The sequence below is a fragment of the Diadema setosum genome, chromosome 16, assembly GCF_964275005.1.
Source record: "Diadema setosum chromosome 16, eeDiaSeto1, whole genome shotgun sequence".
NCBI lineage: Eukaryota > Metazoa > Echinodermata > Echinoidea > Diadematoida > Diadematidae > Diadema > Diadema setosum.
In genome coordinates, this window is record NC_092700.1 from 30,510,149 (window position 1) to 30,527,396 (window position 17,248).

At 38.3% G+C, this 17,248-nt stretch overlaps 1 protein-coding gene across 1 annotated transcript; it reads left to right on the top strand.

Annotated features, from left to right (window-relative positions):
• The first annotated feature begins 321 nt into the window (after nt 1-321).
• On the top strand, nt 322-12,297 carry LOC140239813 (solute carrier family 22 member 18-like). Its single transcript, XM_072319635.1, has 8 exons — nt 322-696; nt 1,847-2,090; nt 3,537-3,669; nt 4,524-4,636; nt 5,454-5,665; nt 7,173-7,274; nt 8,284-8,404; nt 12,140-12,297. The coding sequence occupies exons 1-8, from the start codon at nt 322-324 to the stop codon at nt 12,295-12,297; spliced, it is 1,458 nt and encodes a 485-aa protein (XP_072175736.1).
• Nucleotides 12,298-17,248: the final 4,951 nt, after the last annotated feature.

Sequence of the window (17,248 nt, forward strand, 5' to 3'; positions counted from 1 at the left end):
CACCCACATTCAACAGGCGCTGGTTGAATGTGCGCAGCGAAATTGTCGTCTCCTTTCGTCGTCACGTCACAGATCGTACAGCTGTACTCGCGCTCGCTGTGTGTGTGTGTGTGTCTGTGTGTGTGTGTATATATATTAGTAACGTGTATGATACCCGTAGCGTAGACGTGTACATTTGCGAGTCCAAAGCTCAAATGCTAGAGACAACAATCATGTAAAGTGCGAATTTTTGTATTTCTTTTCTTCACCGAAGTGTTTGCACCTCTAGGCACAGGTCGCAGAGAAGTATGCTTCGATCGCGAGCGCGTTATAAGTTCTGACATGATAAGTTATCCTAAACCGACCTCTGATGAGAACAACCGTAACTCCAAGAATCAGAACGCAGCCGCCGCCGGTGAGTCAGACCCACTCCCTCCCGAACAGCCCGGCCGGAGTAGCCCCGGAGATCGTGGCGGAGCATCCGCTCTCGCGAACGCCTTCACGCGTGAGGAAACTAGTCAAGAACAAATCCACTCTGTTCCCAGAAGTGACAAAAAGCAGCAAGCAAGGACCAACATGGAGCATTTGGGACAAAACCGCGGGACCCAAGTCCGCGCTCATAACACCAGAATTAACGTTGAACTTGTGAAAACAGTACTCCTGATAAATGCCTTTCTGTACGCTGTGTGTTTTTGGATTCAAGTCGGTGTCTTACCGGTAATGCAGTACTAAAAACTATCAATCACCTTCCTTGATTTGCAATCAATAACTTACACTATGCGGGTGTTTGTTTGAATTTTTTATCCATTCAATTACAAACTTTGTACATGCAATATCATGTTCACTTCAACTACAAATTCAGGCAAAACAAGACCATCCAAGATTGGAGGGCCCAAAATAAAAACTCTAACACCAGTTATGTTTATTCAACTTAGATACAATGTAGATCTGGAGAAGACCTGTTTTAACTGGAATAGCAATTTGATGGTCAATTATTTTATTTTTCATATTTTCTTGAGTAGGGCCTGCTTTGATGATTTTCATTTTGATCATCACCAGTTGCTGAGTAACATTCATTTAATTATATAGGTTACTGGATATTGACAACATACAATACCAGCGTTTTGCATTATTTATCATCTCCAACGGTGACTCGTATAATGGGCCTGTAGGTCTCAAAGAGCTTTAGGAATTACTACTAACCAGGTATGCAGTGATCAATGAGAATACAAATATACAGTGTACATGGACACTTTACTGTTTAGTGGAACTAGTGTTCATAATATCAATATTTGTATTGCAACTTTGAAGATGGACCTTGCCAATTGAATTCAATTAATGATGCTAGTGTCTTGCCATACACCAACCAAGATTTGATATTAAATTGAAATTTCTTACTGATTAGAAGTTGTACATGTTTCACTGATGGTACAGCCATTTATTTGAATCATGGCATGCTTGAATGATGCTTAGAAATGCTCACCTTTCCTTTTCTTTTTACCATCTAGGTTGTATCATATAAATGTGTTTTTATGATATTAGCATATACATGTACAGGTACTTTTTCATTAAAAAAATATATATATATTTTCCACTCTTTCTTGCCCTTTCTTTCTCAATAGATTGTAATTTGTATTCCATAATTAAGAAGAAAAAGCCAACAAAATGCTTAGGACATACTTTAAATGTATGTAAATAAACATTATTAAAAAAAAAAAAATTATATCTGTGTATTCCTCTTGTCTTCACCATCATCCTATCATCCTTTCTGTTGGGTATGAATTTGCACATTTGTGTATGCACACACACCCATATACACTTACTCTGTTGTATACATCTGACTTTCTTTTGATGGTTGCCAATCCAGTACTTGACCAAGAAGCTAGGAATAGACATGGTCACCTTTGGCTACCTCCAGACATTCTTCTCCCTGGCTGCTCTCATTGGCGGTCCCATTTTTGGCCGCTTCGGGGATGTCTACGGGGGACGCGCTGCATTGGCCCTAGCGTACACGTCGGCTGCCGCTGTCTATGGCACCCTGAGCATCGCAACGAACACTGCCCTCGTCTTTCTCTCCAGAGTTCCCTCCCTCTTCCTTCATTCATTCCACGGTATGTGTCGCATGAGAACACCAGATTAGAATTTTTAGTGTGAATTTTTCCCCATGAGCCTGCAAGGTGCCCATTCACATACATAGTTTAACCCACCAAGCCCCTGCGCATCACAAGAAATGTGGGGTTTTTTTTGTGTGTAGACTCAGATCCCCATCTGCATTTTTTAGTTACAGAGCAGTGGTCTAGGAAGAGGGTTATCACTTTCTGAACATTTTGTGTTACCTTTCTCAAGAAGGAGATGGCTGGCTCTCGGGGGTCAAACTACCAAGTTAATCAGATCCTGTGGCTCAAAGTGTTATGGTAGTGAGGCCAGTTAGGTTTCGTGATTGGCCAGAAGTTATTTTCTCACCGCATGTTTTTTTTGTTTTGTTTTGTTTTGTTTTTTTTTATTAAGCAAGATCAAACAAAGCATTGCACGTTATGGTACAGTGGACTCCCATTAGAACGTAAGTCCTCGGGACTGGCAGTTTTCTTTCGTTATATCGAAATTTCGTTATAACCACAAAGCTAAACAATATGAACCCATAGACCAGATAATGTTGCAACCTGAATTTTTATTTCGTTGTACGTTCATTATAACGGGAGTGCATTGCACTGTTTACTCGCTAATGCTGTAATTTGAAGAAAAATGAGACTTATTTCTGTTACTTTTTATTTTCTGACCCATCAATATTTTGTTGTTGTCAAATAGAGCTAAAAAAGAGAGAGAACGAAAGAGGGAGGGAGGGAGAAATGGAGAAGTGAACAGACAAAATATTTTATAATTTAATTAATGACATGTCAACTCACAAACTTCATGAAAATGAAACAATGAAAGATACACTTTATAGTGGCTTTGCTGCCTCTGTTCCTATGTTAAAAGTACCAAGAGAAATGTAAAAAGGTGTCTGCTTATGTTGATTACTAACTCAAGTGTATTTATATTGAGAAGAGATTAAAGGGATGGTACAGTATTGGTGGAGATGAGAATTGGGCTTTTAACTTTTTGCGAGATACCAAGAAAACACCTATGTAAAATTAGTACAGAGCATTCTATTTTAAGAGAAATTCAAAGTTTATTTGATGAAAATCGGGTTTGGAATTACTGAAACATCCAAAAACAAAGTAAAACAAAGCGATCGTAATAAAGTGTGGGTCCCACACTTTATTAGAATCTCTCTGTTTTGGATATCTCAGCCATTTCAAAAACAATTTTCATCAAATAAACGTTGAATTCCTCATGGACTTACATGCTCTCTCATATTTCATAAAAGGTTTCTCATTATCTCACCAAAAAAAAACAACAACAACAAAAATGTTAGAAACCTGCAATTAGGTCTCAACCAAAACTATACAATCCCTTTAACTCCTGTTGAGCCTTGTAGACTTATGATCATCCCATACTAGTTTCAGTAGTAAGACTGTTTGCTTGGTTCTCATGAGTCATGTGGTTTCATCTTGCAGGAACCCAGATGGTGATAGCTGACCTCACCAACGATGCGGGCAGAACAGAAGCTCTGGGGAAAGTTAGCATGTTCTACTCCATTGGGATCGTTGTCGGCCCACTTATAGGAGGCTGGGTCAGTGTATACACAAGGTTAGCGCAAAGATCCATGCTGGATCGGTCCAAATTTATATTTTTGCTGATCACCCACATTATTAATGCACCTCCACATTCTAGCCAGTATATCAACAACAAAGCAACAATATTAGCAACCAAATGTAAAACATGTTGGCTCTCGGAACATCCACACTTTACATTAGAATGTCTTTGTTTCTATCTCACCTGTGTAGCGGACCTGAGGAAATGAGGAAACAGGTGTCACTTTTCCGTCGCAGTGGCTGCTGTGTCCTTGGCATCATCAACAATTTGATGTACTCTTGTTAACTTTCCACAGCTTTGACCTATGATCACCAAATTCACACCACAGGCACATCACCTAAAGATGCCAGTCAGGTTTTAGTATGGGTGAAGTCTGACAAGGTCAAAGGTCAAAATGTCAATGAACTTCCCTTAAACACCATAAATATGTTTTGTGTGCACTCAGTTACTTTCCACAGCTTCTGTATGGGGTTAAGAAGCCTGCTATAGCTGTGGGAGAAGCTTCCCGTGCAAACATCTCCTTTGTACAATAGTGTCTTCTTTCACCTATAATGAACACTCATTCTAAGGATAGGTTCCCTGTAGGCCTATAAACTTCCCATATTTTACCTGCATAAAAAAGATATCGCATACAGTGGAACCTCAATGAAACGGGTCAGATTATGTCATAAAACCTTTCTATAACAAGATGGGTTTGCAGGTCCCAAATCTCGATATTTCTCTGTCTTTGAACACTGATCTTACGAGGTAAATTTTATGGTCTCTAGGTCCTTGTTATACTGAGATTCCCCTGTTGCTCAGTACTCTAGTAATCTTCCAGTGTCTTGCCTGTCTGTTCCATTTCACAGTGAACAGTCGGCCGCAGCGGTAGCCTGCCTTGGCTCCTGCGTAAGCATCGCTCTTGTGCTCCTCTTCATTCCAGCCACCACCAAGCCACCTCAACCTGCCCAACCACAGTCTGGTGAGGCTAGAACAAGATCAGTTGGGTCAAAGGTGACATACATTGTATGTCTCTGGCGAGTTATACCCATGAGTCACAGAACATTTTTTTTTTAAATTTGTTAATAATAATAACGATAATGACACATATATACAATTTTGATAGTGCTTTTTTCCATTTTCATTAAATGCTCAAGGTGCTTTACACCAAATCAAAGTGACTGAAAGTACTATAAAAGAAAGAAAGAATGTCTGTGTTGGTCCATAGCTTACACTGCGCAAGAGTGAAGGGGTGTGTGCTGCAACTGAAATTTTCACTACTTTTCATTTTTTCAAATATTTGCACAGAGACAGAAGTTATCTGCTGAAGTGGACACACAAAAACATATTATTCCGATATACTATGAACAGGTCTGAAGAATATTTTTTCCATTTTTTTTTTCTCAAATAGAATGGAAAGTTGCTCAGCACCAAGATCACATAGAGTTACCAATTTGTCTTACTCTCTAAACTTTTAGAATATATATTTTTTTTTATGAGTCCACTTTTTTTTTGCCCCAATTTTCACTGATCTACTTCTCTGATATTTCCATTTTCATACAAAGCAGCATAAAGTTGAATTGAATATTAGGATGGAATTCCCCTTCAACAATGATTTTGCCCATGTACATTTCACATACTTATTTTACCCCAAATTATCCATGTGTGGTGTGTACAGATTGTCGCAAGATGTTTTATAGTGCCCAAATAAATGTTAGTGCCCAAAAGTAATTTTTGAGAGAATTAAGTCTGTATTCTGTTTTTGTTTTCATCTTTACTTCTCATGTTTGTACTGATAGACAGATCCAGTGGCAGCCTGTTCAGTATTCAAAAATTTGCGAGCCTCGTGCGATCATCGCCGAGTGCTGCGTTCTTCCTCGTGGTGAACATCATCGCCGGGTTGCCGGGAGCGATCCTCAACTCGATGTTTGCCATCATCATCATGGAGAAGTTCCAGCTCACCTCGGACCAAAATGGCTACTTCCTGTCTTTCCAGGGCGTCATCAGTATTGTGAGTATCGCATCTCTTTGGCAAGTTTGTGTTTTTGATGATCCCGGTTTCATCTTTGCTCAAAGCAATGCTTATTTTCTTCACAATGGAATGTCAGGAATTTCAGGCATACTGTATAAGCAGAAATTTTTGTGCATTTCGGCCAACAAGATGATCCCTAAACCTGGCCCCCGAATCCCAGAGGCAGTCAACCATACACATATGCTTGTTCCAGATTCTTAGAGACACCCCTTTAAGGATGGAAATGATGGCTTGATATTTTGGCCCCCTGTCACATGCTTTTGGAAAAGACGGCATCAAAATTATCGTAAAATGAGGAATGTTTGCATGCATTTTAATTTCGCGAATTTCGCAAGAGCCAAGATTCAGGAAATTAAAATGCACATGAAAGTTCTTGTCTACACTAAACGCATTGAAAGTTAGAGGCAACTCACGAAAATTTCATGCCACGAAAAAGGCCTTCGGCTCCAATTCGCGAAAATTTCATGCCGCGAAAATATCATGTTTTACAGTACCCCTCATCATGGGCTCTTGGAAGGGAATTCAGAAAAATCCCCCCACCATATCACAGGTTTGGAAGGGAATTTGGATGGGTTTATACCCATATTTCATTAGATTAATTGTAACATGAAGCGTAGGCCTAATATTTGCATTTGTTATTGTTTTTTTTTTTTTTGTCTTGAATGTGTGGGATGAAAACCCTTTTTGCTGTCATGTCGGTGACATTCAAAGCTACCCCATGAGTCACTACCTTGAACTCTGTATGCACTTTTATTAAAAGAAAGGACGAAGTTGAGTCATCTATTGAATTCAGAACTTAAATATTTTGTGAGCCAGTCTGCACATGTCAGATTTATCTCCAATCAGTTAAAGCACTTGAGACAGTAGGTAAATGTAAAAAAAAAAAAAAATTAAAGTAAGAAAAAGAATGAGCATTTAAAAACTTAATATACAAACTTTTTTTTTATTCAACCAGGATTTTTGCAATTAAAGAGCTGACCATGAGAGTTTTGGTAACATATGAGGAAAGTCCATTAATATGTGATACATAAATGATTCCCCAGTTTGGTCTCAAATTGAATAATGATAATTTCTCTTTCTTTTAATGGTCGACCAGGACGTGTCTTTGTAAGCGTCACAACTTGTCAACATCTTCCAATGTCTACACCACAGCCTACTCTATGCCTTTTGGTATCCACAGTTCACAAAATGTGAGCCACACACTTGCAACCTTTTGCAGATCAGTCCTGAGTGTACTCGGGCAGGTGTCTGTGGGAAATGTGTTGTTTTAAAAGGTAAAAATCAGATATTCAAATTCATGAAACAAAAATGAAATGAATTCAAATTCATTCATAAATTCATAAATGAATTCATATTCAATCATTCATAAATGAGTTCAAATTCTTTTATTTACATCAGTGTAGGGCAATTTGTCAATCAGTTGCAAAAAGAATCAGGTAGTCCTCAATTGGTTAATACTTCTTTCTTCCTCCTTTGCTGAAAACAGATTATACAGGGTTTTGTGATTGGAGAGCTGACCAAAAGATTTAGTGAGATGAGGCTGCTGAGGGGAAGTGCCGTGGTCTTGGCGTTCAGCTATCTTGGACTGGTGAGTTTCTTATACTGTAAAACCCGGAATGTTCGCACGCATTTTAATTTCGCGAATTTCGCAAGAGCCAAGATTCGTGAAATTAAAATGCAGGCGAAAGTTCTTGTCTCCACTATATGTGTTGAGTGCCAGTGACCATTCGTGAAGATTTCATGCGAACAAAGCAAGTTTGTAGACAGACATGTAGACCCCATTAGAATTCAATTCCATATCATGTTCATGTTCTGAGTGAAATAAAAGAAAATAACACAGAATAGTAGAAATTCAATCAATATTGAACCAAGAATAGGAATGTTACTAATTATGAAAGTTTCATATGTTTTCCACAAACAGTGATATTGCTAGCAACCACATAATATGCAAATTAGACGAGGTGATAATAACAAGGCCTCTAGAGGCTCCCATTGACCTACACACAAATATGCAGTAAATTCTTTTTATGTGAAGTGAAAAAAAAATATGTATCCTTCACATTAAATCTCTGTTGTTTTGCAACATTTTTGCAAGATGACTCTTATTATTATTATTATTATTATTATTATTATTATTATTATTATTATTATTATCATTATTATTATTATTATTATTATTATTATTATTATTATTATTATTATTATTATTATTATTATTATTATTATTATCATCATATCATTATTATCGTCATCATCATCATTATTTTGCAGGGGGGGGGACTATTTGCAAAGCTGCCATCCTGTATTTGTCTGATTTGCTTTTATTTGTCTTAGTCAACTTCAACATGGAGTTGAATTGAATTGTAAGAAAAAAGAGGAATTATTTTCATGAAAATCAGAGTATTAAGTTGAAAAAGAAAGTTGGGGGCATTTTACTCTTTTTCAAATAATATCATGCAAGGAAAAAGACAACAAATTGATAAATATGTGAAATACATTGAAGAAAGACATAAATGAAAAGACCCATTGATAGATTGTACAAATTTGTGGATTGATGACTAGCTCCCATGTTTGTTTGATGGATATTTTACTGACAGACCATGGTCCAGGATGCTTGGCAGCTGGCGGGCGTCATGCTTCCCATGACCTGCGGGAACTGCATCGTGGGTACAGTCATCACCAGCGTCCTCACCAAATCGGTTCCTGCCTCCGAATCTGGTGAGCGGCGCCCTCATTTCCTTTGTGGCTCAACCAACCGCAGACTCCAACCCCAACCCCAACCCCAACCCCAACCCCAGCAAACCCCAACCCCCAAATTTGTCCTAGAAACCTGTGAACCCTATCCCAAGTCCAGTCCCTGTTGCAGCTCCAATGCAAGTCCCATCCCCAAATTCTTATTCTAAACCCTATTCCCAAACCCATCCCAAACCCAAACACTCCTGTCCCCTACCCTATTTGTGTTCCCATTCCTATCACTAAGACTGTAAAGGTATGGTATAGTTCTGGTTGAGGTGAGGATTTAGCTTTTACCGTTTTACGAGATATGTAGAAACCACTCTATGAAATGTTAAAGAGCATACAATTCTGTGGGGAATTAAAAGTTTATTTGATGAAAATCGGTTTTGAAATGACTGAGATATCAAAAAAAAAGGTAAAAACAAGGCGATCCTAATAAAAATTGTGGCCTGTCACATTTTATTAGGCTAGCTTTGTTTGGATATTATCTCAGCCATTTCGAGACCAATTTTCATCAAATAAACTTTGAATTCCTCTAAGAATTACATGTTCTTTCATATTTCATGTGAGGTTTCTCATTATCTCACAAACGCTCACACACAAAAAAGTTGGGTACCGGCAGCCCCATTCCTTTAACCTTAAACCGAGTAGCTACTCTCCCAACTCCAACCCCCTTGTTTGCTAGGTGCACAAGAGCACACCTTGTTAAAAGCTACCTGTACAGGGGAACAGCGAGGTGGGGCTGCCCAGGACCCCTACCCCATCCCACGACTGTTGTGCATGACTCTGTTTGTAGGAGGCAAATGATGTCTGCCGTCGAGAGGCTTGGTTTAGATTCTCGCAACCACAAATTGCCTGTAAACCAGGCCATTCTTCAAGGCTAATGTGCGGCAGATGATATCATTGTTAGATCATTGAGGCCATGGATTCTAGTTTATACCACAGGGATTAACCTACTAAGGGACAATCAGAGTTTTAAGACCACACATCAATCCCGATTTTTAATACCTTGATTCAATTTTGACATTAGCTTTTGACGATTACAGCAAGAATAATGCAATAAGGAAGATGAATGTTTTGCCTTGATATCAGTTTGTATGGCAATTCATTTGGAAATGAAAAACTGCAGTTGAAGTAAAGTTGTAAAGTGTTCCCTGCTCCAACATCAAGCCAAATGCTGTTGATGCTGTTCATAAATGGTTGCTAAGAGGTACTTGTTCCATTCATGTACATCTTGGGGAAAGTTATGAAAGGTGCTTGGGGAATCAATGATGGTGGTGGGGCTGGGCTGTTTTGATCCAAAAGCCCTTTTTTTTTTTTTTAAATTAAGAAGGTTAGGTCCTTAACCTCTCTAGTAGTCCTTGGGAAAATTTGCTTAAGTATTAATGGTTGTCATCACTATTACAGTTGGCGCCTGTGACTTTCACTGCACATCGTGTATTGGAGAAAGATTAGATGAAGCTGATGAAAATCATCAAAGATGCACAAACTGTGAAAGAAATTCATGAAGATTTGCCACTTTAGGAGGAATACATGAACTGTACTCTTCTCAAATGTGTTGCCAAATTACACGTTACTTATAAACTTAGTAATCAATTGGATGTCTAAAAATCTGCATCTAAGAAAAACAATAATTTTTTGACAGCAAAGGGCTCACATGAAAGGATTTTCTTATTCCTCTACTTTATAAAACAGTGATAATGAATAGTTATAATAAAGAAAAATTATCATAAAAAGATACATCACCTAGCCACAAGGATTTGGCTTCTAGGATTTCATGAGTTGAAAGGTAATCGGACATCAATTACCAGTGAAGCCTTTATGAATCCAACACAATCAGCCAAGATCATTGGGCAGAGACTATGATTTATGCCATTTTGGAGGACACATCAGTGAACATAGCACTCTGTTGGCGGTAAATACTGCTTGTGCCATATATCTAGCGAGTCTAATTTTTTTTTTGCGAATCGGGACCGCCAGACAACTTTGTGAGTGGGTAAATTTGTGATCGTGGAGTACAGCAATGTTGAACAAAGAAATGTGTGCATGTACAGTACGTCTGCATACACAACGAGATCAAAGTTAACAATTTTGTTTCTTGTTAAATTCATGAATAGCACCTGACTCACGAAATTCGTGAAAGTGAAAACCTCGCCAAGTATGTGGCGTGAACAGTGTTATGTTGATGTTGCACACCATGGGTTAATTCAGTCAAAGTACATGGTACTGGCCAGCATGCGAATGACACAGAAAAAAAAAAAATCGATATACTGAAAAGAATTCTCAATTTTTTCTTTTTTAACAAGAAGTGAGTTTATTGCATACGACTCTACAGGTTTGCAGCACTGTATGTCCTCATTGAACTAATTTTGATTTGATTTTGATTTGATAAGTGTAAAGCAGCAAAGGAGGACCATGAGCTATATTGTAATCACACTTAAAGCTATCTTTGAAGCTCAAGTGTAAGATTTAGCCACTTTAAAAGTGAAGTAATGTTAAGACTTGCTATACATACATGATCATGCCTGTCTGTTCATGTGATCCTCAGCAGGTGTTTTAATATCTTCCTTTTGATATATCTTTTTAAAAAAAAGAAGTACTGTTACTGTGAGTCATCAGCTGCTGAGAAGAACCTGAGTGACATTCGTGCATAAAGATGTTTCTCGTTGACAACGTTATGCCTCAGCCCCACACCAGTTTCACTGTGACTGAGGCCCCCTAAATCCCGGCTCCTGTTAAGCCCGTCAATTTCCCTGGTGGAAAGCTCAAGCCCCGTTTCTGTTCCTCACCGGCTTTCTGGGGAAAAGTTAGCCTACTCCACAAATAGTCTCGCAGCAGCTATATCTAGAGCTGGGATAAGGTGGGGTTGTCATGGCACTTAATGAGCTGAGCTGTGTGAACCTGGTATAAAGCAAGCTGGTGAGAAAAACAGGGTGAAGGAGAATCCATTGCCAAGGGTAGTTTGTAACTAATTGTAGTTCTGAGCTGTGAAGGACAAGGTTAGAGTAGGAATGGTTACTGAAACTTCACTGAGACATGAACCTTATGACACTGTAGCAAATATGAATGTTCTTCATCAAAGAATTAGTAAATCTTTGCTGACCAAGTTTTAATACCATATTTTACCCTTTCTGTACCAGGGCAGGGACTTTGGACACTTTGTATAATGCTGTGGGTTTTTTTTTTTTGTTTTTTTTTTTTGTCTTTCTTTTTAATCCGTTCAGGACAAGTCCCAAGTATACTCGGGCAGGTGTCTATGGGAAATGCATGTTTTATCAAAATCAGTCCATCCTTAATGGGTTAATTAAGAACACATACACAACCAAAGAATCTTGATTGGAGTTGACCATTACTGATGGGCATACACTTCGATGCACGTACTCACTGACTAATGCCATTCTCAGTTTTTTTAATGTCCGCGATGGGCAGTGAATGAATCGGGCCACCCATGGATCCCCACTCTACCAGCTCTTTAAAACTTAACATACATGAATATGTGAGAGAGAGTCTTGTCAAAGCCTTTGCACTCTGTGCCCCATCCCTTGTTAACCACAAGTTTTGTTTTGATTGTTGTTGTTGTTGATGTTGTTGTTGTTGTTGTTGTTGATGTTGTTGTTTCGTTGTCATTGTCGTTGTTGTTGTTAATGTTGTAGTTTTTAATGACAAACCCTGCTCCTCATTCTACATACCCTTTTCCTCCTCCTTTCTATCCACCAGGTACCATCCTTGGTCTGAGTCATGCCGGGCTGTCGCTGCTGGGAACCGTGGCCCCGATCGTCGGGGCTCAGCTCTTGACTCACTTCGGCTTCCCGTCACTGGGCGTCGTTGGGGCGGCCATCAATCTGGTCCTCCTGATGGTCCTGACCCGCTACTAGATGGAGGGGGAGGGGGGAGGGGGGTAGGGGTAACGGTAGAGACCCGCCCTTGAATGACCCACTCATGGCTGAGTGTGTAGTAGAGTTATCAGTATTTTTTTCCATTTTATTTGGCATTATCAGAAGAAACACAAGTAAAAAGATATATATTTCCTACTTCCTGTTCAGACTCTTTCAATTGGACTGTTGCAAAGAACTATATCTATGTTGGTTATTACTAGATTTGATGTAAGAAGTGCCTTTTAATTAGCGTCTTGTTCGTATATGTGTTTATATCTGTAATCTCTGTGTTTATAGTCGGGTAAACCTGAAATACATCTTTCTTAAAGACAGATGTCTTGAATATAACCCCTGTAGACTCTGTCTTTAGCTCCTATTTCACTAATAAGCTTTTCATGCTGGTGTTTTCAAAATCACTAGCAGATTATCTCTATTTATCGATAGATTATAATTTATTTGAGCCTCCTCAATCATGTTAAATGAAAACAGAGAAAACTACATTTTGGATATGTCGTGTCAGTTGTGTCTGATCAATATCATGTAAATCAAGGCAATTGGCTGATTGTCTTTGTAAAAACTCAGATGTCTGATGTGATGATCAATATCAATTTTGTTTTTCCTCCTTTTGAGTACTGAAATCATAGTAAAAAAAACCCACACCTTTGATTGTTGCAGTCAATTTCAACTCAGTCGGAGACATGGAAGAGCGAAATGAATCAAAACTTTATTAAACAATCATGTGTCATTTATTTCAACTACGGGTATTATCATAGATTAATGCTATAATTTCTGGGACGTAGAATGCATATCAGTCCTCAGCTGATACATAGGTGTGCCTTATTTCTGATTTCTGTCTCGATTGAAGCATCTCTTTCTCTGCCAGATGGACATTTCATCACAACGTTTACAGCTCAGAACTTTTATTAGGGAACCTCATTACAGTGCACTTCCATTATAACAAACACGGTTCTAATGAAACTCTCATTACAATGAAATCAGAATTCAGGTCCCAAAATTATTATCTAAGTATTTTCATACAGTATACGGTTCAGTTTAATGAAATTTCATTATAATGAAAGAAAACTGCCGGTCCCGGAGGACTCTTGTTATCAACTATATATTACCTTTATACACTATACTGTTCGGTTTTAATGAAAGTTGGTTATAACAAAAGAAAACTGCCGGTCCCGAGGACTCTTGTTATCAACTATATATCATCTTTATACACTATACTGTTCGGTTTTAATGGAATTTCGTTATAATGAAAGAAAACTGCCAGTCCCAAAGAATCTTGTTATTTATAACGAGAGTACGCTATAGATAAAGACCTAAAAACTGTGACGATTATGTTGTTATATCAGGTTCCTCACTGTATCATGGTACAAAGACAAGGAAGTATAAAGAGTTGGGATTTGCAAAATCACCTTGTCATAAGCAGGTTTAATTGACCTCATTTTAAAGAGTTCTTCTGTATGTTAATGTTTTGATCATGAGGTCATCCTTTAATACTTGGAAGTGAAAGAACAAAAAGATGCGGTTTCATAGTTATTGTGTGAGGATATCTCATTGTGAAGAGGCTCTGGGATGTTCCATGTCATCATGAAAACACAAACATTATATTACATACTAAGTTTTCCTCAAATTCATGAAATTCTTCTGTCGAGATGTTTTCATTGCAACTGATTGACAAATTGCCCTACATCGACGTAAATACACTGATCAATTCAGCGCTTATTTACGTCGATGTAGGGCAATTTGTCAATCAGTTGCAATACTAAGTTTGTAAAGCAATCTACTCAAAGTGCATTTAACATGCGTTTGACTTCTATTTTGAGGAGATCTATCCTTCAACGAGAAATTGTTTTGAGTTGTAGCAGGTTGTACAGTGATGCACTACTTTGCAGCTCTTGGGAATGCACACCCATCTGGCCAGATGAATCTTCATTATCTGTTTGGAAATCAGTGATATTATGTTGCAAAGTATCTTTGTCCAGCCTGATGTTGATGTAACATTGACCTCATTTAAGTTTGATGATGTTTTATGCATACAAATTTACCCTTTAATGTGACGTTATGTTTTATTTTGATTATTTAGTTCACAGGTTATTATTTTATGGCATGGGTTATTTTTGCAGATTAGGTTATACATATGTAGCAGTTATTAGGCAGTCTTTCCAGAGCTCTTATAATTCAAGCTGCAATTGATTGCTAGATTGATACCAGATGTAACCACAAAGATCACCTTATATTGATCAAACTAACTATTCGTAACTCTTGTTTGATTGGGATCTGGGTCTTCCTTCAGTATTGCATGTCCTATTTAAAAAGAAAAAAAAAGAAAAAAAGAAGCAATGTTTAATTATAATGAAAAAGGTTTATTAAAATTGCAATATATGAGACACGAAAAAAAATATACATACAATGGCTTTCTCCTTGTGTTATCATGTAATGTCCCAAAGAAAATGAGAACGGTTTTGCAAAGCCTGTGTGAGCTTGTGGTTGTAGTGAGAGTGCCATAGATGTTAAAGTGGAAGTTTCCCTAAAGAAATCAGGGGTGCATATTTTTTATTTATTTATTTATTTGTTCTTTTTTTGGTAATGTGTGTGTGTGCTTGTGTGTTTTTGCTTTTGTTTTTTTTGAGGGCGGTGATCAACACAGAGTGGAATGGGTGTATTGTAGTCTATGGTGTGTGTGTGTGTGTGTGTGTGTGTGTGTTTAGTCAAATGTGTGATGGAAGAAGGAGGACTTGAGCCCCCATCCACCCCCCCCCCCCACACCAGAATCAGACAATCCATTTATTCATAAGTTATGAGAATCAAATGGTGAATCACATGTGCCGCCCTCTCTAGGTAGAAAGTGTACAATTTGTGACGTCACCAAAGGGCAGTGATAGTATGAAAATTATGAAGAGAATGTTATTAAAAAAAGTCATAATCTTACTAAAGGATCAAGATAGTGCATGATATATTTGTTTCATATCCTCAAATACATCTTCAACAAATTACAAAATGTTTTCACTTAAATAAATCAATGTTTCTCTGGTTTTGTTGTTTGTTCACACATTGCAGCGCAGACGATCAGGCAGTGGACGTAAGTATACAGAGTGGTCTGATGCCGATACCGATAGCAATTTACTCATGCTATCGATGAATATACCATGACTATGACGTCACGGTATGGTACATTTTCAATGGGCATTCTGTCTTCAACATAGCGATGTTATGTTTGGTCACACAATTAATGCTATGCCGACCAATCCGGAGAAACAGGATTTCATCAATTGAAGGGTATAATCATAGATAGGTACTTCATCGTAATCCAAACAATGAAAATGATATTTGCAATATTGTTGGAGAATTGAAGGCATTTTTATCTCAGCTAATTTGCATATCATGCATAATTTGCATATCATGCATAATATTTTTGTGTTTGCGACCAATGTCTTTAATTCGGTAAAAAGACATGTCATTTTTAAAACGCCGTAAATCTCTTCCGTCCAGATTAATGTTAATGACGTGTTTTCACCATTGAGTCCGATTTTGGATGAAACTTCTACCATTTCTGTTCGTCTGACTCTGCTCTATTCATTAATGAAAACTTACACGGTTGATGTTGGTAATTCCGAAGGTTCGTTAATCCGAAATGAAATAAGGTTCGTTATTCCGAAGATTCGGTATACCGAAACACACAATTTTCGCTATACCTAGATGTTCGTTGATCCGAAAAGGAATTTGGGTGCGTTAATCCGAACATCGAAGGTGTTATTCCGAAAGATTCTTTATTCCGAAGGTTCGTTAATCTGAAAATGAAATAAGGTTCGTTATTCCGAAGGTTCGTTGATACGAAAATGAGCAGAAGGTGCATACTGACGAACGTTCGGAAATACGAACCTTATTTCGTTTTCGGATTAATGAACCCTCAAAATAATTAACAAACCTTATTTCATATTCTTAACAAACCTTATTTCATATTCGAACGAACCTTCGGAATGACGAACGTTCAGAATAACGAACTGTTCTTCGCACAGAAACGTCAACATGATGTGAAGTTGCACTCTAATTTTGGGTGTGGAGAGAAGATTTTCAAACCGTCATGCACACAACTATGACTCGACCACGTGAGATATGACCTGGATTTGACATGTACAGTGAACACATTGCGAAGTGTACTTTGGATCGCAGTATGAATCACCGAGACATATAAGCATCCCCTTGATATCATTCATGTGATGTTAGTTTCGTTTTTGAGGCTGATTCTTGAACAAGACTATCCATGTGACGCCGTGCACAAATGAGGTTTCGATCGGAAAGATTTTTATCCCCCTTGAAAACTAAGCCTTTCGCATGATACACCAGACACAGAAAGCTTGATATATAATGGTTTCTATTATACAATGAAAGACACACACACACACACACACACACACACACACACACACGCACACACACACACACACACACACACACACACACACACACACACACACACACACAAGAAAAGAAATGCCTACACTCCTAAATCTCATCACGTATTTTAAAATCCAGATGACTTTTCGCAAAGCGAAAGGCACAGAGAAATTGAAACTTAGTCTTGTATATTTTGTATATCAGAGGACATATGTTTTTGTACCCACTCTGAGTTTTCTTTTTGTGTCTGCGTCATCCAACAATAATTCCATCTGTAACTGAGAGATATTTCTGGAGACGAGCATTGTTCCAAAAATACTTTCTTCTGGTAAGACTCTTCTGTTGCCTTCTTCCTACGTCGTCGCTTTCTCATTCTTTTTCTTCTTCTTCTTGCATTACGATTATCCTCCATGTTTAGCTCACCCCCACTGGGGAAACAACAACAACAACGACAACGACCGCACATGAAAAAGCATGAATTCTCCCGTGCCTGCATTTCTCTCCCCTCCCCTTCCCCTACCCCCTCCCACCCCCACCCCCGGCC

What these genes read in the sequence shown, in the direction of transcription:
- LOC140239813 (XM_072319635.1), top strand. Translation starts at nt 322, where the DNA reads ATGATAAGTTATCCTAAACCGACCTCTGATGAGAACAACCGTAACTCC. An exon ending in TTCAAGTCGGTGTCTTACCG is followed by an intron (nt 697 to 1,846) that starts GTAATGCAGTAC and finishes TTGCCAATCCAG; the next exon opens with TACTTGACCAAGAAGCTAGG. An exon ending in TCCAGGGCGTCATCAGTATT is followed by an intron (nt 5,666 to 7,172) that starts GTGAGTATCGCA and finishes TGCTGAAAACAG; the next exon opens with ATTATACAGGGTTTTGTGAT.